Here is a 22008-nt window from a genome sequence, read left to right as displayed (position 1 = left end):
CTTTCTGATGGCGCGTGTTCCTCCAGAACAGATTCATCTGCTCCTTGTACAGAAGCATATCCAGATGACGCAGTTTCACTACGACTATCCTCTTCATTAATTGAAGTGACATTTGATGTCCTACTGGATACTGTAGCTTGCACAGACTCTGTCCCATCTTCTACATCCACCTTTACAAAAAAGAGAAAATGCTTAAGTTACAGCTTTGAAGGAGTATACATCTTTCCAGAAAAAGAATGTCTTCAGGGAATGAAGTCTTGTGGACTTTTACTCAAAGATTTCAAATAAATAAAAAGCTCTGTGGTTAACCTTCAGCATCATAAGTGAAAACCAGCTACTGCGTATTTAGAATGAGAAGTTCAGATGCAGTTTCCACATTCCTCAACTAACTCTTCCCTTTTATTGGCCAGCAATAGGAAAATAGGTTCTTTTTCCACTCAGTGCAGGTGTCCATCCCCTGACAAACTCTGACGTACATTTTAGCTGCTCCAGGCAGAATCAGGCACTGGCAATGGCATCTTCCTCTGGCATTTGCCCAGATCAGAGGCAGAACACACGAGCAATTCTTTATTTATCATAGCGTAATATTGGTAGTGGCATCCACCACCAGGAAAGACTGACTTACCTCAACACCCAGAACTTTGAGTATGTCACACTTGCACATTGGGCAGGTCCTGTGCTCCAGAAGCCAGGGGTCAATACAGTTCTTGTGGAAGAGATGGCTGGTGGAAGAAGATAACCACCAAGTTATGTTTCACATCAGTAAAGATATTTATGTAGCAGCAACTAGACTTATTTACAAACACTGAAAGTTCATTCATTCTAGAATGAATTGCCTTATTTTGCCAGAATTTACAGTTGAAAGTTACAGCTAGCTGGTTGGTGTCTCAACCTGTAGCTGTTTTATGGTAATTGGTTTCTCTACCCAGCTTGCTAAAATTCAGTATTATCTCTGCTACATCAGTCTTAAGCTTTTTTTTTTTTTTAATCACTGTACAATGGATTCCCAGCTGATACTTTAAATAATGCAAATATTGACACCAACATTAACTTCAAGGTCAACTTTTGTCATGCAGATACATGACTAAATAGCACTTCCGTTAAAACTACATAGAAAAAAAAACTCACCAGGTTACATCCTCAACATAAACTACACTCCCACACATTTACTTTGCCTATACAGTCATTGTGTATTCCAAGTGGATATTTGGCAGGCCGCATACACAATAAATTAAATATAGTTCAGCCACTACAGATGCAAATGTTTGCTTCTATGAAGATACTCAGTTCCACAATGGGTCTGAATTAGGACACAGATTCAGACAGACTACTTGAAATCCTGTAATTTGCCCGTTCCTTCTGCCTGAATAGAAACAGCAAGGCAGACAGGCACTGTTCAATGTTAATCAGGTCTCTATTATGAAACAAGTGACGAGTTCACCACATTTGGCGTTCAGTGTCCTACACCTAAGCGTGATAGAAAATTCTCCAATTCAGCTTACATAAATGTCACTTCCTTCCACCTGTACCAATGAAACGTGTGTACTACAGCCTAAAACTTCCTTGATGACTGACAATTTTAAGAACTTGTGCTTAGGTCTGGTATACCTCTCCTGCTATAAATACCTAGTTTGACTATCTGGACAAGAATGCCTTCTGCAAACACATACAAACATATACGCCCCAAATACTCGGATACCACTGATGTGACTCACAGGAGCATTCAACTGCTTGTTTTCCTTGTTTCATTTATAGATAGTTAAATGCTCTTAACAAGGAGGGTCTCATCACTGTGGCTGACCACCAACATCAAGTACATTCTTGCAGTAAATATCAGTTTATAGAGAGTTTAATATGGTTGATATTGGCAGAGATCATCAAGCAAACATGGTCATCTTAAGCTAGTCTCATTTAGAGAGATACTTGGGCCAAAGAGGAATGAGACAAATACATTTAAACAAATACATTTTAATATATTTAAAAGCAGCCTCAGAGCAAAACACAGTATAACATTCATCTATAAACAATAGATTCGAAAGAAGTCACTCTCCTCTTAAGCCAGTAAATCATGCTTTGTTTTTACAAATTCATATCAAGATCAGGAGGCTTTATAGGGAGCTAACACGACAGGCTTTAGATACTTAGAACTGACTTCTCTAAATGCCTCTATACTTATGGCACTTAACTCATTACTATACAGAACTACCCACTAGCACAAACATGACAAGACAACCTAATAACCATTAAGACATTCCTGAAAGCTTACTCAGTTTTGTTTTATTCTAAATACTATGCATTACATCCAGGAAGTTTGTTGATAACACCTTACCAGCCCAACCCCTCGATATCAAACCAGCTGAGAAGTCCTACTACTTGTAAACAAAGAGCTTTGACAAAACTGTAATATCTCCTGCAGCTGTTGTATGTTCTAAGCAGTGTTATCTGTCACTGTTAAATCTGAGCTGATTTTTCCATTCTTCAGAACTGGATATTTTCTATATCAGAACTTTAAGTGCTTTTCCATAACCCTCCCCATGTAAAAGCACATTCTTCCCATATCAAATTTGTGCAGTTCACACAGTATTTCACCTGAGTACTTTAGCTCTGATTTTAGCTTTGACGCAGCAGTCCCATTCAGCAGGCACACAGAACTCACACAGAACAAACTTCCTTAAACCTTGAAAAGGCTTCATTACTTATCTTAGGAATTATTAAAATAAAACAGTAGTATACCAGGCTTTCAAAGGAGCACAATGAGACACAATAATAGAAAACTCTAGAAGAATAAACCGCTATAGCTCTATTTTGGCCTTTATTTCAGAAGAGGCATGCAAGAATCAAGTGTTTTCTTCTAAACTATAGAAGTTAGCATGGTTTAACAAGTTTAGGTTACCAGACTGATATACATGACCCTCTCAGTAAACAGGAAATTGAGTGACAAGAAATGTGCAGTTTCACCAGTTATCTGCAATTTAGAGTTATCATTTTCATACACCCATGTGGTGGTTCACTCAGCTGCCCACCTGCATTTCACCATAACCACTCACTCCCTTTCATCTAAGGGAAAGGGGGAGAAAATATGATGAAAAGGGCTCAAGGGTTGAAATAAGGACAGGGAGATCATTCAACAGTTATTGTCATGGACAAAACAGACTCAGAGTAGGAAGATTAATAAAATTTATTACTTATTACTAACAAGCTAGAGCAGTGAGACACAACACAAACTAAGAACACCCACCCCTCAATCCACCCTTTCTACATAGTCCTCCTCCTGAGCAGTGCAGGGGAATGGAGGCTGTGGTCAGTCAATGTCACAGCATCTCTGCCACTCTCAGTCACTCCCTGCCCCTGCTCCCCATGGGGTCCCTCCCACGGGATGCTGTCCTTCCCAAACTGATCCTGCAGGGGCTGCCCACAGGCAGCAGCTCTTCAAGAACTGCTCCCACATGGCTCTATACCACGGTGTCCATCTGTCAGGAGCAAACTGCTCCAGCACGAGTCCCCCATGGGCGGTAGCTCCCCCCAGCCCCCCTGCTCCGTGTGGGCTCCTCTCCACGGGCTGCAGCTCTGGCCCGGGGGCTCTCCATGGGCTGCAGCCTCCTCCAGGCCACCTCCACCTGCCCCACTGGGGGCTCCTCCACGGGCTGCAGCATGGAGATCTGCTCCATGTGGGACCCATGGGCTGCAGGGGGACAGCCTGCTCCACCAGGGGCCTCTCCACAGGCCGCAGTGAAACTGCTGCTCTGTGCCTGGAGCACCTCCTGCCATCCTTCTGTGCCGACCTTTGTCTCTGCAGGGCTGGTTCTCAACCTGTGCTCTCCCAGCTGCTGTTATGCAGTAGTTTTTCTTTCCCCTGTTTTAAATCTGCTCTCACAGAGCAGAAACAATATCATTTATTGGCTTGGCTCTGGGCAACAGTAGGTCCCTTTGGAGCCAGCTAAAAGTGGCCATTATCTAACAGCAATTTCTGGAATCTTCTCACAGAGGCAACCACTGCAGCCCCCACTACCAAAACCTTGCCATATAAACCCAATACAATCAGCAGAGGAAGAAATCTTTAAAAAGCCCTAGAATCTTCTGGAGAAGTAATGTGTTCAGCCAAGCTGTACAATGGAAAGTGCCCCTACAACCTGTGTTCATACAAGTGGGCATTTACATAGTCCCTGTCATTTGAAAAACTTTGACAGCTTCAAGAATTCATGCCCTGCAACAGCTTGATTGAAGCTTGATCAGCTTTGTTAACACAGCAGAAGGAACAACCAGTAGAGGCACGTTTCATTATTTTGGATTAAGGGTCAGTTTGGAAGACAACTTACTTGCAAGTCAGGATACGCACTACTTCATTTGGCTTGTACGGCTCGATGCACACAGCACAGCTATCTCCATCAGGACCAGTTTCCTAAAGCGGCAAAATGAATTTACAGAATTAATCAACTGTGAAAGCTTCTTCTGAACTAGTCAGATTTACTGAGGACAGAGGGGTCTAGCTAAAGTAATCTAAAATAGCCTCCATATATAATCTTATATAAACACATTTTAATGGATTACTCATAGTAAAGCTGTTGTTTGAACAGAAGCATTCAAAGTTTAATCCCATGGTTTAGAAATACAGCTGCAAACCATCACTGGGTTATTTCAGGCACTACTGCAGAGGTTCGGAAAACACTACCACCAATTTTAACCACAAGAAGAACAGCCCGTGAAGCTGGGGAGGAGTACTAGTTTAGCTTTAAGCATCCATGCCACAAAATTCAGAACTCTCAACTCAACAATACAAGTAAGCAGCTAAAAACAATTTATAAGAAAGTACAGATTTGGAAGTCTTGCACCCCTGAAAAGGACTTGGTCTGAAAGAGGAACCACCTCCACAACACAGTTACAGGTTTCCATGAGGCTTCTGCAACCTTTTACAGTGTGAAGGACCAAGCATTACATTCTGTGCAAAGCATGTGCCAGACGGCTCAGGAGATGGCAGACGAGTTATACCTTGTCTCCTTGCTTCAGGGTGCGCAGCTGTAACTGTCCAATGGCCTTCTTAGCTTCGGCCTTCAGTTGTCGCTGTAACAAAAAGCAGTCCTCATTAAACACTTTTTTTTTCCCCCTCATAAGTGATGGTTACTAATACTTACTGGTGTTTGCTTGCATTAGACACCTTGGTTTTATAACCTAGATGTTATCGAAACAAGCTAAGTAAGCATGAACATGCTATTTAGACAAAACATGAAACAAGCTTCAGGACATACTCATATGGTTATTGACTCTGGATGACACACCAAAGCATTTGCATATGCTTTGTTTTGACCTAACCTTCTCGTAAAGCACAGGAATTTCAAAGGTTTCTTCTTTTAGAAGATGTAAGATAATACCTTGATCAGATTAGACCTAGCCAAAATAAATAGAAACCTTCAAATTAACTTGGAACAGAAGACTGAACACCAAGTCCAACAATCAATAATTTTAACTACTTATTTTATGACATCCTGGCAGAGACTCACACCACGATGAAAGGCGAGGCTCTTTGCCCATCAGCTCAGTTACTACCAGCATACCCTGAACTACTCCTCTGCCACGACTGTTTCACAGAGCACAAACTGCTCAGGAGCCAGCAGCCTCCTAGCACCGACCACACCTGTCAGGTGGAAGAATGCAGTTTTATCTCAGTTTTGGTTCAAAGTAACATGGACCACGAGGGGAGAAAAAAAAAAAAAAAAAAGAAACCCTCAGCTATTTTTCCCCTAGTTCCACCACCTTGTGAAATAAATCAAACGACTAGCCCCAGGTGGTTTACGAGGCAGCTTTAATGAAAGCAGAGGAGGAAGCTGAACTGCATTCCCCTCCACACCATTTGCTTGGTGCTGTCAGGACAGCCGAGCAGAGACGAGCAGGAGCAGAAGCCCAGTTTGCCTGGCAACTGTTGCTGTCCAGCTGTCACTGCAAAGCATTTAATTAGCACAGGAGCCAACATCTCTGTTTAAAGGTCACAGGTTGGTGCTGTTCCACCACCATCAAGAATTGACTGTCCTCTCCCTCCCAGTGCTCTTATTGCCTCAGGACACGGAGGTGTATCAGGCAGCTCTGGCACTGCTGCCCCAAAACTCTTCCAGATTCAGCTGCTCCAAACAGTAACACTGTGCTGTTACCTTTCCAGCATTATTCCCCCTAATGAATTTTACTTCATCTACAAGAAGCTTTTTTTGGGATGAAGGTGCAGGGCTTGTGGCAGAAGCAGAGGGGGAACAAACTGGTGATGAGCTACTGATGACACCTAACAAACTCAGCAAATTTTGGTAATTCAAGACTGCATAAAGGTTCCTGTGCTGAAGCAGTTAACAGCAAACAAGTTAATTTATATGGTCTGCTGCAATCCTATTACATAGCCTTGGTGAAGCTAAACTTAGTGATATACCATGTTGTTTTGGGCTTCTAACATATGGCATCAATATGCATCCTTTCAGAAGCTTCACAGTTAATAGCTATAACAATTATCAAGAAAGATATGCGCATGATCCTAAAGTAAAGGATGCAAGCAGGTTTTCATGTGTATTTTACCTATTCAGAACAAAAACTGGTCAAATTTTCTTCGGAGCTTGTAAAGGGCTTCTGTTGACGACACTAGTGTAAGTTTCTGTATGCTACTTTAGAATTGCGTTCCCCTTGTCAATGTTTCAGACACAAGCCACAGGGAAATAGCTACATACTTGTCTCAGAAAACCTTGCAGCCCCTAAACGTTTCAGTAGCAAACATAGCTTCATCAACAGACTAGGAATGCAGCAATATTAGTACCTGTGTCACAGCTACTTGTTATAAATCAAGAACTAAACTATCTAGGAGCGTACTCCCTCCTACAGTACCTAATCTACGCATCTAATGTCAGGCCAAACATATTGACATGACCCAACTGGCTGCAGAAACTCTGTTGGCAAACAGCAAAGTTTAAGTGTACTCAAATGGCTGTATGATTAATAATTTACCAAAACGATATTTTAGGTTTTGCCTGGGCACAAGTTTAATTGCTGTTCTTGAAATGCACCGATGGCAAAGTCACCTTTAACATTGATTTTGGTAAGTACAGCAGAACACACTTCCAGGGGGATGGCAAAAAGCTGCAAGAGGAAGCTTTTATTGAGCAGCCTACCAAGAGATCCAGGATACTCAAGCCTGGAATGTCAAATCATTTTGTGAAGCCAGGTTTTTGGAGCAAACATTCAGTGTTAATGACTTTAAAAGCCTCAACCCAGCAGCTCTGGAAGAACAAGAAGCTGACTAGGCTGAGGCAAGAAAAAAAAAAAAAGAATTAAGATATTACAAGGCAGGTCAGATCCTGGCTGCTATCTGGGTTGCAGCATGTTGAAGTAGATAGGCCCCTAAATGTGAAGGGTGGGTTTGCTGTCCCTAGTCTTACCTAGTCCCTCATTGCCAATTTAGTCTCCAAACCATCCTGCACAAGGGTGCTTTCTGGGCCCCCTGCAAGTACAGTCACAGCAATGCAGACCAGCAAGCTCTAAGGAGGTGGGGAACTCCTGCCACAGAAATATCTGTGAATTGCAGCAACATGAGCAACTCTCCTTCAAAGCCATTAATTAGGTCAGTGCTCAGCTGCAACACCTAATTCTTATGAAATCACTGGAAGTGAAGACTTGAGCACAAATCTGAAACCAGGCCACAGATTAATATCTGCCATTCTGCATTAAAAAAGGCTCATACACTGAAGAACTGCATTTCTCATTTCACTGGCTAGAAAGGTAGCAAGCCACCTCTCGTACTTCCCTTCTCATTTTTTCTTTTCACCCACAGACCTCCCTAACAGACTGCAGAGGTGGGCACTTCATTTTCAAGCCCAGAAGAAAATACTCATTCAAATAAATAGCTGGTTGTAAACAGCTTAACTAGTTGGTTCATGATGAGGAAAATACAACTCCACTTCAATTCACAATTATGATAGATGTGTTATTAAACTCATGCTTTCACTTGGACTTCAAGATAACATGACTGGCTCTCCTCAATAGTCACTTGGTATTAAGTAAGGTTTGCAGTTTCACATTCCTGACTTGTATACAATTCCTGCTTGAGCTGAGAGAGCTGCTGCCTCCAAGAAAATTCTGCAAAGAATGCATTCAGACCTTATGTGGGTTATATGTGATCAAACCAAGGAGAAAAGAGCTCCTTCACCAGAAAATGCACATAGTCACATCAAGAAGTACAGAAGCTCTGCTGGTAAATGGTGAAGATTAAATGTACTCAACAGCCTGACTATATATAAAACAAGAGATCGCTTCTGACTTCTGAAAGCACTGGAGTCTGGAGACTTTTCCCAAGTCAAAGAAAATGAAAAAGCATACTGCTAATATGGTAAACATCTTCAGACCATCCAGTTCAAACAGGGGTTACCCCTGTTTCTGCTCTGACCCCTAGCAAGCAATTGGGATTCAAGAACCCAAAGATACTAGAAACAGACCACAGAGCATTACCATCGTTTATCATAATAAGCTTATCACAGCATTCTGTAAAGCAATCAGGAAGTGTTTCTTTTGGTTCAAGCAATATACAGACTTTTTTTAAAAAGACTAATGCTTGGTTGTACTATCAGACTTCATAGAATAGCAATATAATACCACAGGGAAGGTCACAAAGTGCACAGATGCTACAAAAAAAATATAACACTGGTAAAGGGATACATTCAGATACTTGAAATATTGTATTAATTACTATGAAAACACAACTGTTTCTTCAAGATACTTCCCAGAATAATGCATAACCCTTAGACAACTGTGTGATGGAGGAGAAAATACTCCACCAAATAACAGACTAAAGTCCAGACAGTCTCTCAAGGGCTGAATGATGACAGGCAAGTTCCACATGTAGCATGCACACTGATAAGCTGATTGACTAATATTCAGTGTTTCAAAGTCTGTTTTGAGACTTCAGAAATACGCTGAAAATCCAGTCAGCTAGCGAACAGAACACTGTGGAGCCACCTTTTTACTAGTTCACCTTCACTAACAAGAACTTTTTTGTTATTCTTTGCTTATCTTATCCCTGTGAGGTCAATTTTTAGATGCCTTGGTACGAAAAAAAAAAACAATTGAAAAAGCAATTCTGGATTGTCCTGGGTTTCACTTCCACAGAGTAGTACATTTTTTATTTATTTATTTATTTTTAGTATGACAGAGAAGCTTTCTTTGATTCTTATACTGTAAAAAGCACTTTAAGGCTCCTTAATTTCAGTTTAGCTGAAATCATGTGGAACTGGCATGTCATTTGTCAATGTTATTTTTCAATCTAAAGTAAACTCTTTGTGCACACGGAGCCCAAGATAGAAACAGCTTGTCAAGTTGCAAGCCAAGCCAACTGGATTTTCCCAGTACCATCCACCAGAGGCATTAATAACAGCTGCAGCTCTTTGAAAGCCTGAAAGATCAGAACAGAGCAGAACTTCTGCAACTACTCTGTTAAATACCTTTGCAGGAGGAAAGATTTTTGTATTTGATTTTGTATTTGATTACAAGCATCTTCTGCAGGTCAGCTTCTAGGGCACCCAAGCCTGTTTAGTGCTGGAATGGAGTTCTCACTACAGGGTAGTTCAGACAGAACGAAAGAGGAAACTGAGCAGCAGGAGACAGTATGCTTCCCTGACCACAGCCATTAGTAAGTGGACATCAAGATAAAGGGCTCCATGCCATCCCTCACGATAGGTACTACTACAGAGACAACTCAGCACAACTTCCAGGAGGGGCAATGCTACATCTCACCATCAGATGAGGACTTCAATACTGCTCTTCCAGCTATTCCCTTATTGTATTCTCATGTCACTTACAGGAAGCCTAGACCACAAGATAAGGCAGACAGCTTAGACGAGGCACAAATAGAGGTTTCAGCCCACTATTAGATGTCTAGTCTGAAAGCATATTGCCAGCTGATTGTCCTCATTGACAAGATCACACTTAAACAGCAGGATTCCAGAACATCAACTCAACTGAGTTAGGAGCAGTTGTTATAACCAAGAACCCAGCATTCAACTCTGGCCAAGTTCTCTGTGAACACTGCTGCCATTCACCCCAGTCTCTCCCTGCCAAGAACACTGGTTCTGCATGTTAGCATTTCAGTCGGTCCCAAAGTGTTACCAATGTCCACAAGTGGCCTAAATTTCAACACCTGTGTCCAAATTCTAGCTTCAGATTCATTCAGAAGGATCTCGCTCAAGGGGCCTGCAATCTCCACAACAGCACAGAAACTCATCAGGGCACATGTTCCTTAAAGGCAGAACGTCTCTAAGTATCTAATCCAATCCTGACGTAATTCACAAACCAAGCTAGAGTAAGATGCTTATGCTACTACTACCTGTAGGAGAGGACTCTAGGGACATTTCTTTCAGAGTTCAGGTACCTCCCGCAAGAAACTTGCAAAGATGCACTACAAATACCCATAGTCTCCTTTGCAACACAGCTGCAAGGGAAGTTTTTGTATCTGAACCACTCAGATCCTGTTCCTCGTGTTGCCCATCACCTCTGACAAACATCATGCTAGTACTTAATTCTCACCTTTAAGGCTTTTGCTTAAGCCCTGAAGTAGCAGGTGTAAGGTGGGTCTGATCAGACTGAAGACAAAGCTGTGTGCATTAGTTGTATCAGCTGATCAGATAATTGCACAGAGGAGAGTTACTTGGAAACTTAACTCATTAACAATTGCCTGCCTGGGGGTTAAAGAGAACACAACAGTGCCTTTTTTCACCTCCTAATTGAGGCTGTCACTACAGCTCTGAGAAAGCTTTCAGTTAGAAAGAAGCTTTCAACAAGAGGCAGTTTCCTAACTTGTGGTCTACAAAACACGACAGGAGTCATGCACCATTTTGCAGACGCATTTGTAGTCGTGTCTCACATTGCAGCTAGCACATAGGCAGCGCCACGTGGGAAGTGTGAGGGTCAGCTAAAAGCAGGTTAGCTCTCTCACCTCCTCCAGTACATCAGCATTACTGCTGCACTGCAATTCAGGGAGTAAAATTGTAGGAAAGAAGTTAGGAAAGCATCATCAGCTGCACTCTCTAGATACAATTAGATAGGTAACATTCTGCTATTTCTTTGAGAAGGAAGATTTTAGCTGTTTAAACATATCTCCCTTAGCAGTTTAAAGATTACACACTCTCCTTCCTGTGGAAGGAAGGAATTCAGTGATTTTAGTACTCAAGCACTATTTCAGCCTTAAGATCCACAGCATAGTGGCTCAGGGGGATATTAAGTGATGGCACACACAGAGACAACACTCACCTGTTTCCTGGACTGGGCCCTCGTGATCCTGAATCTCCGAGCAGAATAAAAAATAAAGTAACCCACGGTTGCTGCTGTGACAATGAAAAATGACACCGAGACAAAGAAGATGGAGTAGTGATTCATCAAAGCACCGTGCTTTTTCCCCACTTCAATAACCATTGTCACTTTCATGCCACTCTCGATCCGGCGCAAGATCTCCATGCCTTTCATGTTGCTGATCATAATTGCAACAATGCTTCCTGCACCTGCAAAAGAGAAGGGGAATCCATGCTCAGTTCCCAGGTGCTGCATTACAGTCATCAACTTAGAGGCTCTGGTTCAAGTGCCAAAGAACACATTGGAGAGTTTCTAACCAGCATCAACAGATTTAATACGACTGGGGGAATAAGCATCATCTCCTCACACTTGTTCAGCTCAACAGTATAGCAAGCCATATTTAGAATTCATTCCTCTCCATAAAGCTCCTCACTCCCATATGGGACACTCGTCATCATTATTTTAGACAACACTTTGGCAATTTATATTTTAACATGCCTTCGAGCTGAACGAAATTAAGAAGAAATCCTACAGACACAGCAAGGTCACTAGGGATTGAGCTCCTGGAGATAGCGCCCAGATGCCAGGCACAGAGCTGGTGGCTTAGGGATGCTTCCTGTAATGTATCTGCCTCCTTCCCTGCTCTGCTGCTAGTTCTTAACTAAATTTAACAGCGCTGTTGAGTACTTATTCAGACACCAAACGATCAAAGAGATCAGCCTTTGCTCCTGCATTTTCAGAAGCAACTGAAGAACATTTGAGTGAAATTTAGTGGTGAATATATATGCTGCAGGTTTCTAAGGCAAGTTCAGAGGGATGCCAATACTGAGGTGTGCTTGGCTTTTAAACTGTGAGTGGCAGACTAAGCCCCATCCAGATTTTAACATCAGGGTTCGTTCCTTGATCATACATCATGGCAAAACGTCAGAGGAAGTAAGAGTTTTACAGCTGGAAGAAACTTCAAGCAACGCTGGTCACAAATATTGATTTGAATAAGGCTGTTTTCATTTCAAGTGGCAAATGCTGAGGACCTTTCATACTATTTGTAGGAACTTGAGGCAATCTCAATACAGCAAAGAAGTTCTTAGGGGAAAAAAGGAGAAAAGAAGATGTGTAAGCAGTCCCTGGTCTCTCTAAACCAAATAGATTCGAAGACTAGCCGGTAAGGAGTCCCAGTGAATTAAATCATCAGCTGCACAACATTCATAATATATTACATGGCGAAGGAATAAAGGCTGTTACAGAAGTGCTATTTTTAGCTAACCTCCCAGCCAAACCAGTTTTATTGGTGAGACCAATTTTTTTTCCCCTCCATTAAGAGAAACCTCATCCAATTTTCAGCTATCAAAACTAGAATTGGTGTTAAACCACAAAGGCTCTCATTTTAAAAAGCACTTATTAATTTTCCAGCTTGCTCATGTAATGCCTTTGATCCGAGATGTCTAAGCATGATGTCTAGCAATTCTCCCCAGTGAGAACTCATCTTTTATTCAGAAAGCTCCCTGTAATGAGAAGGGCATCTCACAGTGAGGTGGGGGGAGGGAAATAAGTCAGACTGCACCTACCATCCTTTATGATGAGCTGGGATTTATAAGCCAGTTATAAAGTGAGCTGGAAGGAGGTGGTAGGAACAAGAAAAGAATTAAGCATGGGTCAGGTCAGGAACTGAGACTTATTACTTTCGTAAGCGTAGAGGAAAAGCGTGGGAGAAGAGGTTGACACAACAAGAAAATAAAAAGCTTGCCAAAAGGCTTGTTCTGCCTTATTCCCCTCCACTTTTACATGCCTCACCAGTCAAATATAGCTTGTGATGCAACACACAGTACAGGGATTTGTGTTAATGAAATGTCACCACCAACCTGCAAAGCCATTTCAACTACCAAGTCAGCAGTTGTGATGAAGTTTTACACCCTTAAAAAAAATCTTAATTCTATTGAAGTTTCAGGCTAATCAGTTCACCAGCATGTTATTAGAAGACAACATTAAGTTCTGTCCTGGTACCTTTCACACACACCCCAGAGACTTCTCACAATTTCAGCTGCTTTGGATCAAAATGTGTGTGCTCATCTGGTCTAGTTCGAATCATTGACTGCAGCTATTGAAGAAAGGAAGTTTAGGTGGGTGTTTTCTGCTCTGCCTCATTCATTCAAGCACCCTCACTGCGAGCCACAAGCTGCTGGCCTCTTTTCCTCCTGTCACTGCAACCCTTAATGCATACTCACACCCATGGGGGGTGGAGGAGGGAAGACATTGTTTCATGAAGGAGCAGACTGGTGATGTATTGGGGTCAGGTTTTAGGCATGGCCAGTTGTGGCAACAATTAGATTTATTTATTGATTTATTTTTACCAACAATGAAGAAAGCACAGCTTTTAAAAGCTTTGACACTGCAGGAACTAAGGCAGAACGTAGAGGATGGTAATGTCCATCAGCATCTGCACTGCTGCCCCTTAGAACAAAACCCTGCTGACACACACCAGCATCCATCTTCAACATTCTGTACTGCACTTACAAGCTTTTAGGACCAACAATTCATTTCTAAAGGCACTTACCAGTGAGCTAACCTGACAGCACACAGTTAACCCAACACCTTGTGCCAGCAGTCAGTGCTGTTCCTGGATTCCTTTCCCATATTTCAGGGGATGGTTGATCTGGGCCACTAGTAGCACAGGCATTTGGTCACTTTAGAAGCTCCTTTTGGACAAAATAAGGCTCTGGCACCGATACAGAGGGCCTGTCAAGAGCATCTGAAGTTCCTTTTGGCAAGCGGAGGTCTTATATGACACCGTGTTGGCCTGAAGCTAAGCTAGAAGCCCAGGAGCTGTGATTAGGCACACTGCTGTGCTGCGAGAATAAAAACAGCTAGCACAACCCCCACTCAGTGCTTCCTGAGCTGCTGGAAGGATCCCATCATGGCACGTACTTAAACATGCCTGTGGCCAGGAAGCCACCAACTGGACAGAGGCTTCTGACCATGCTTGGGCATCTCACAAGGAGTGAGCTATTTGAGGGGACACCTGAAGAGGTGTCTCAACCAGCTGCTGCCCTGAACTGTCAGCTTCTCTCTAGACTCCAGCAAAGGAAGAGGAAAGTCAACCACCTGTGCATGACAGAAACCTCAAAGAAACCCCAAGCCCTAAACCAGAAGTCAGTTTTTGTGATTCAAGCAAGGCTTCCTGTGGGAGTTTAAGGGAAGTTAGAAAGTATGATTAAGCTGCTGCCTGTTTAGTTAATAATAGGGTCACATTGCTAAACAGAAGCAAAATCTGTTGAGTTAAACATTTCCCAGCTCTCTCCTTTCCTGTCTCCTATGAAATTGAAGTGGAAAAGTTACTCAAGTCTTCAGACAAATGCAATCTGCCTCTGTAGGTCTGGACTTTTGCAAAAGCTTCCCCCCAAATGATGGCAGCCCACAGGTCAAAATCTGAAAGATGCCATTCTGCAGACATTGGTTGGCACAAGAACTAAAACGGTTTGTTGGAGTGGAAGGAGAAGAGCTGGAACGAGCACATTTGGCACACAGGAAGAGTACATGACTACAGATCAAAGTTTTACTCTTCCTGTATCAGGTTTACTTAGATGCGGAGTGGAGTTTCATCTATTTATACCAATATAAATACCTATATTAAACCCTGCCCTGCAAAGGCCCTCCTTGTTCTGCCATTACACTTCTGCTACCCTGTAAGCACGAAGTTACAGGTCTGGCAATTCAGAGGAGAAATGCAGCATGCAAGACGTGCTTATAACTGGCACTATTGACTTCTGCACAGCAAACACCTGCTTTTTCCACAACAAGGGGATTACTGTCGCCTGGTGCTACTCCTGCGTGCGCTACAGATAAACCAGTTCTGAACCACTGCCCTGTGTGGGGGGACTCCACAGCAGATCCATGCTGGGCACACAGCTACCATCAACTCTCACCTCACAGAAGCAGCTCCAAGGAGCTGTCACAACACGCTTGGGGGCAAAACTACAAGCTGATTCCCAGAGAGATGATTTTCAGGCTTCTAACACTGCTTTCCTTCCACACCCATGCAAGTGAATGAATGAGAAGCTCTAGCAGCTTGGAGGAACTACCTCCTTCTCAGGCACATGTGAGTACAGCTGCAACCTTTGGAAACACCTTAACCAGGTTTACCTGGATGTTAGTGATTTTTTTTTTCCCTTTTCTTTCTCCTTTAACTGAAAATGAAACTGCTTTTCACAGCTATTGATCATTTATAGACAGTATTGAGTATGCCTCTCTCACTTCCCTGCTGGGACCCATTACTGTTCTTCCCTTCAGGCACTTACTGCAGCCTCCAGTGGGTCTGGGGAATTCACAGAGTGAGACAGGGATTTAAAGGAATTTCATAAGGAATGCACCAGGTTTTCCAGTAATTACAGGCTCCATGACTGAAAGCTTTCTGTCCAGCCCACCAAGCTCACTACTATTACAGCATTTTTATTACACCGAAACAAAATAAAACACTAGAAAGGAGCCCTACCGGCACTCCAGGTAGAATGAATACAACAGCCCTCCAAGAGCACAGCTGCTAGGTGTGTGTGTAAACACAACAGGAAGATTTCCTTACCTGGGATGAAAGCGTAACGCTATCTCAATAATAATTAAAATTTAGCCCTACGTTTCCAGTGAGCAGCCGCTGGCACTCACTGCATGAGAGCATCTGACCAAGCACCAAAACTTTGGGTTTCACCAAAACTTGTCCCGTTGCTGCTGTCACAACAATCATCCCTTCCAAGCCAGCTTTGGTAAGCAAACCTTCCCCTTAGGAGAAGGGGATGTTGTTACAGCGATGTGTTCTCCAGGGTAAAACCCTGCCTCCTGGACGCTCCTGTACAGGCTCCTACAAGTTTAAACCACTCCACACACAGCAGCCGAAGAGGAGGAAATGCCTTTTGTGCATGCCTTTCCTCCTCGCAGAGCCACAGCAAAGTTGAAGTTAAACTCTGCTGTTGCACTTTCAGATCGTTGCTTTTTCTTCCACATCACAGGGGAAGAAAAGAGAACTTTGCTGTCCTATGTTACTCAATCTAGCTTTTGCATTGTGCAGTTAATAAAAGCGAAGCACAACATGGGAAGGGAGGACAGCCTCTGGTAATTTAAAATCTTTGCTGTGTTACCAGGACCCTTCTAATTAAGGCCATATTTAAGCTCCCCAGCTAATTAACTGCTGGAAAACAAATTCACTTTTAAAGAAAACTTTTCAAGCACTGGACATCAAGGAATCTTTGTTTCATTCCCACATTTTCTCATTCACCACCTGAATTCCATAACCAAGAAAACAGAACTGGCGACACCTGCTTTATGACCGTACACTCCTTTTGGGTATGGCACGCTTTAACATCTAGCATGCCAGTCACGAACAAGACATCACACGGCTCTGCATCTTCGATAAGAGCTTCAGTTATTAAAGTTGCCATCATTACACATCTACTCCACAGCTGACTTAAACACACCAGTGCTGTTACTCTCTAGTATCTAATGCCACCAAGAACACAATTCAGTCTAATGTTTTCGCTGCACAATGCTTCAGTGTAACATTGATAAATGCAGACTTTTATGAGACCCTGACAGAGCTTTTTGAAGTGAATAATTAGCTTCCAGTTTATGACAGGTTTGCATATCAGAGCTAACTCAGGAACTCCGACTGCCCTAGTTCTTCTAGTCTCACTTAAAATTGTTTCTTCAACTTGTTCAGTTAAAACTAGGCATTGGAACTGGTCTGCATTGTTTAAACTTGCTCTAAATTCAGTTCAGGTCAACTTATGAAAGCCCCTTTCAGTTGAGTTTGAAAGCATATTAATAACCTGGGGTAAATTTAATAGGTCTTTAAGTGCAGCAAAGGCCTAACCCCTGTCATGCCTCCGGTGGCACTCACTACAAACAGGCCGCAAGACAGCCTGAAGGGACCCTTCCCATCTGGGGGCAAACCTAGCTGCTACATCATTGGCAAAAGCATTTGAAGAAGGCAATAGTTTTGTAGCCATTCTGAAGAAATATAATTAGAAAAGTTACTTCAGAAAAGTTACCTCAGAAAAAAGGGGAAAAAAGCTAGGATATCACACGCATAAGCTACGAAATTTCAGATTCAGTCCCATTTCCCACCCCTTGACAAATGTCTGAAGTTTTGCATCATGTTTGAGGGCAGTGAAATTAAATGTCAATGCTTTCAACAGCATTACTTCACTCTGTCCAGAGAGCGCCTTGTGCAACCAACAAACCCCCGCAGCACCGCTTCAGCTTCCTCACCCCAGAAGCAGCCCCACGCCAGCCTGCGCTTGTGGTCTGGGTGATGTCAACAATATTTAACCCAGGATCCAACCAATGCTATATTTTCTTTAAGATTTGACTTCTTTAATATTCAAGGGAAACCATTTCATGGAAGTGACTGAAGGAGGAGGAAAGCAAGCAGTGCAGCTATCTGAAAGTTAAACATTATCCTCCCCCTGTGTAAAAAGCTTTCTGACAAGCTAACTGCAAGTTGTTTAATATTGCAATGGCAGAGTGAGTCGAAATGAACCAAGAATTTAAAAAAATAATAAAAAATGGAGTATCACGTTTTGTCTAACAAAGAAATTAAGCAGCAATTCAGTATAGCAATGAACTGTTTTCTCTCAGTGCGTTAGGAGGACTGAGAAATGAAGATGCAATTATTAACGGATTAAAGGCTGTAGGCATTCTGCTACAGCTGAGTAAGTTCTGCCAGAGAACTCCTCGAGGATGAAAGATTTCATTTTTAAAGAGCGTGCATGATCTTGCAGAGAAGTCTTCAGAGAACGCAGTCACACAAGAACTGTTCGAAGCACCATGGCAATAACCCATCACCCCCTTCCCCAGCGCTATGAAAACCCCAGCTGAATACCACGTAAGCCACATGCTCAGAAAAAGCAGAATGGAAGAAATTTACTTTTCATTTCAGTTGCTTCACATACCAAAAAAAAAAAAAAAAAAGCAGTAAAAAAGCAGACTTCTGAGTTTAATTTCTCAAGGAAAGGAAAAGCTCTTCTTCCCCAAAGCAGAATCGCTTTCTGGAGACTAAGGAGATGAAATACAAATCCTGGTTCTGGTAAGGTGGTGGCTAAATCCTCGCTTTTATCAATGTGATACGGTATCTGAAACACACAAGATCAGAACTGACTGTGCCTTCAACCTCAGAGGAGCTAGCACTCCCCAAGCTTTCTTTAGCTACCCAGACATCCCTCCCACCCACAACATGATCAAAAAGGCATTAGGCAATGAAGCCATCTCCTGCACTGTAACATGAAAGGCAGTCAGTTGACTCTCAAAGCAGTTTCCTACCACCTCAGCACACCTGCCTGTTCAGGCAGGTGAGAACAGCGTTTATTACTCTGCCTTTCAGGTTTTAAAAGTGTAACATTTTGCATAGTGCTTACCTCACTGTATTGAAATAGTACAAAACAGGGAATTTCTGGCAGTTGTCAAACAAGCTGGTACAAGTCTACCATTATGTTATAGTACATAGGGAACATTAACAGTGTATGCACACCGAGCCCATATTCTGGACGTGATGTAATTCCCCTTGGGTGTAGGATCAGCACTGCACACAAAGCCTATTGTGCCCAGCATCATATCATGCTATGAGCATGAGCTTCACACCTGGCCCCAGACAAGCACTGTGAAGGCATGAAGCCCGCATCCTAGCTCTTCACTAATAAAAGGTACAAGGTTTACAAAAAATAATATTGCTTTCAACCACATGCACAAGGCCAAGTCTTTATCGGGAATGCCGATCTGACCAAACATCACCTGTCCCAGCACTTATCTTCATTTGTAGATGCTCTTAGAGGAAATTTCATCTTCACAGCTTTATTGCAATGCGATAAGCTCTCCCCTTTGCAGGAGGGAAGGGTGATTGAACTCCTTCCAGGAGCAATTTAAACCTGGATAAGCTGACACATACGTAGTCCTGTCCCTCCCCTTCCACTCCTCCTTTGCTCTCTCCACCCCAAACATTACCTGGTCCAAGATAAAAGAATCACTCACTTCCAGGCTACTTCTCAGTAATTTAAAGCAACAGCCCCTTATGACCCCAGTTTTTTGACTGGGTTCTTGCTCACACTCACATAAGCTTAATGAAACCCACTTGCAGCTTGCTTTACTTGGCAGCTGGCACCACTCCTGATCTCTTTCTCAAAGTCTTTCAAACTACACAGGTAAATCCAAAACAGCAAGACACTCGAAAAAAGTTGAAAAAAAAAATCAACAGGAGTAGGCAGCAACAGCCAGAGGTTCAAAAAGAAGAGTAAGTTAAGGAGCAGGAGCAACACAGAAATTTAAAGCTGAGGGAGAACCTTAGAAGATCCTGAGCATGATGAGGACAAAAATGTGGAGAAGAGAAACCCCTGCTAACTAGCGGTTTTGCCCACAGCACAGGCTTGGCCTGGAAACACAAGTCTCCTTTGGCCTGAGCAGTGCATCGTCCTCCCAGATGCTACATTTACTCGTGGGACCATGCTGCTCGGGAAGAGCCATCCACGTTTGCCCTGGGAGGCTGTTCGGTGAGGTTGGCCTCCAGACCAGACACGCAACCATTACTGCAGATAAGGAAGATTTCCACACTAACATGGAAACCTTTTACCGAACAGGCTGAGTTGTCTAAAAGGAACACGCACAGACCAAACAGTTTTAAATAACGTGAGTCTGCAGAGCCTCCCAATGGGTACTGGAGCTGGAAACCAACACGCATCCTGTTTGGTTTAAATAGCATTAGAAGTGATGACTTGCCAAGTGAATCTGATCGTCATCCTTCCCGCCACCCCTTCTGAGCCTTTAAGACTTGCACAAATGCTGCCAGGCCCTAAATCTTAGAACATGAAATCATCCTTTACAGCAGCAGCCAAGACAGTATACTTGTTAAGGGCACCGCGATGTGAAGAGAGCTGTCGTGCAGATCTCATTCATGCCTTTTGGTCTGTGGCACTGGCAAGATCGAAATATCACCTCTCAATCCCACAAACAGCATTTAAAGCCCTCTGGAGAAACAGCAATCAACACTCCTTAGTGAGAATTCTTCAGTAACTATATTCAGCAATGCTCAGCAGTTTTGATTTAGTAAATACATTGCTCACCCTCTTCAAGTGAATCACAGAATGGTTTGGGTTGGAAGGGACTTTAAAGTCTACCTGGTTCCAACCCCATGCCATGGGCAGGGACACCTCACACCAGACCAGGTTGCCCAAAGCCCAACCCAGCCTGGCCTTGAACACCTCCAGGGATGGGGCATCTGCAGCTTCTCTGGGCAGCCCATTCAGTGCCTCACCACTCTGAGTAAAGAATTTCTTCCTTCTATCTAATCTAAACCTACCCATTACTCCTTGTCCTCTTCACTACACCCCCTGATAAGAGTCCCTCCTCAGTCTGCTGCTAACTTCTGCGCTTTATCATACTCGTAGCAGGTAAGTACCACTGGAAATCAGCGAGTTTGAGGCAGCTGATGATAACAGAAGTCAGCACAATGTAAGCCAGAAGGCATCTGTCCGCAGAAAGACAGGGCACATTTGATACAGTCGGGAAAAGCACTGAGCCCGACCGCTGTTTGCTCAGCGGCATATTCAGGGCTGGAGGCAAACAAGCGGCGTCATTGTTTTAGGGCCGCGTGCCCCACACAATGAAGCCTCTGCTGCCACAGCTGTCACTTTGGATTTTAATTCATCCTTCTACATTTCAGCAGCCCAGGAAACCCAAAGAGCAAGGGTACTTAACAGACCTGTTCTGGGCTGTTCAAGGGATTGGTGCCTACCTTGTACATTTTTCCATGGTACAAAGGTACCTAAGTCGGATGAGAAAGTGCAAGGTCAGGGTGAGCTGTCAGCAGCAGCAACCAACCTGCTCTCCTCCTCAGATCCTCTCCCAGCTGCTCACAGACCTCTGTCCCAGGGGAAACCCCAACTATCGCACCCCACATACCCTGCAGATGTGAGATTAGGCCCACCAGCCCAACCCAGCAAGCCACGTTCAGCTATCTGAATGCCCCTATAGCCGCAACACTGATTTACTCTGAACCCGGTAGCCAGAACTAAAGTGAGCCTGTAAAGACAAAATTGCAGCACATACACATTGAACAGCTGTTCTTAGATTCAGAGCTGTGAACTCCAGGCACTGCAGTCTGCAAACACCACCTTGGATGTGCTCAGTGCATGCCCCCACTCCCTGCAAAGGAGAGCTGAACTATTTGTCTAGACAACATTTACAGAGCCTCAGCACAGCCTGCCTTGGGATTACCATTCTGCCTCAACCCTTTGCTTTAGCAGGACCAGTTTTACAGGTCGCATCAGCCTTTCAATATTGTGGCATAGTTTTAGTCTCTTTCAAAAGATCATGCTTCATACAGAGTTCCATCACAGCACAATTCCTCCTTTTTGCTGTATGCTATTTCCTCTAAACATATGGTTGATAGCCTTAATCTTTGCTGAATTCCTGCAGAGCAAGTCAAGTGGCCGTGCTATGAATGTGACCTTCCCTTCCCCTTTCACCCATGAATGCAAGTTTAGACTTGAACCAGATCTCATCAGCCTGCAGCACGCTGTTACTGCTTTAGCCAGAATTACTTAGCTGTTTTCTCCCTGAATAAGCCCTCTGCAGATCAGGTGATGTGCTCCTCAAGGCTAGAGCTACACAACAGAAACCAAATAAAGTTATCCCATTAGCTTTCTGACCAGCAGAGATTTCTTCACCAAGCACAGG

The 22008-nt window shown here is 43.3% G+C and overlaps 1 protein-coding gene across 1 annotated transcript in view; it reads right to left on the bottom strand.

The window, feature by feature from the left end:
* RNF128 (ring finger protein 128) overlaps positions 1-22008 on the bottom strand; it is a 41060-nt gene that overhangs the window by 2740 nt on the left and 16312 nt on the right. Inside the window, exons 2-6 of the mRNA XM_032196224.1 lie at positions 11263-11510; positions 4987-5058; positions 4317-4399; positions 626-722; positions 2-170 (exon numbers count right to left, since the gene is read on the bottom strand). Coding sequence (XP_032052115.1) covers positions 2-170; positions 626-722; positions 4317-4399; positions 4987-5058; positions 11263-11510 — 669 coding nt within the window. The remainder of the gene's footprint in view (position 1; positions 171-625; positions 723-4316; positions 4400-4986; positions 5059-11262; positions 11511-22008) is intronic.

The sequence above is a fragment of the Aythya fuligula genome, chromosome 13 (genome assembly GCF_009819795.1).
Source record: "Aythya fuligula isolate bAytFul2 chromosome 13, bAytFul2.pri, whole genome shotgun sequence".
Classification (NCBI taxonomy): domain Eukaryota; kingdom Metazoa; phylum Chordata; class Aves; order Anseriformes; family Anatidae; genus Aythya; species Aythya fuligula.
The sequence above is the reverse complement of the archived record's forward strand: the minus strand, read 5'-3'. Positions and strand labels throughout refer to the sequence as shown.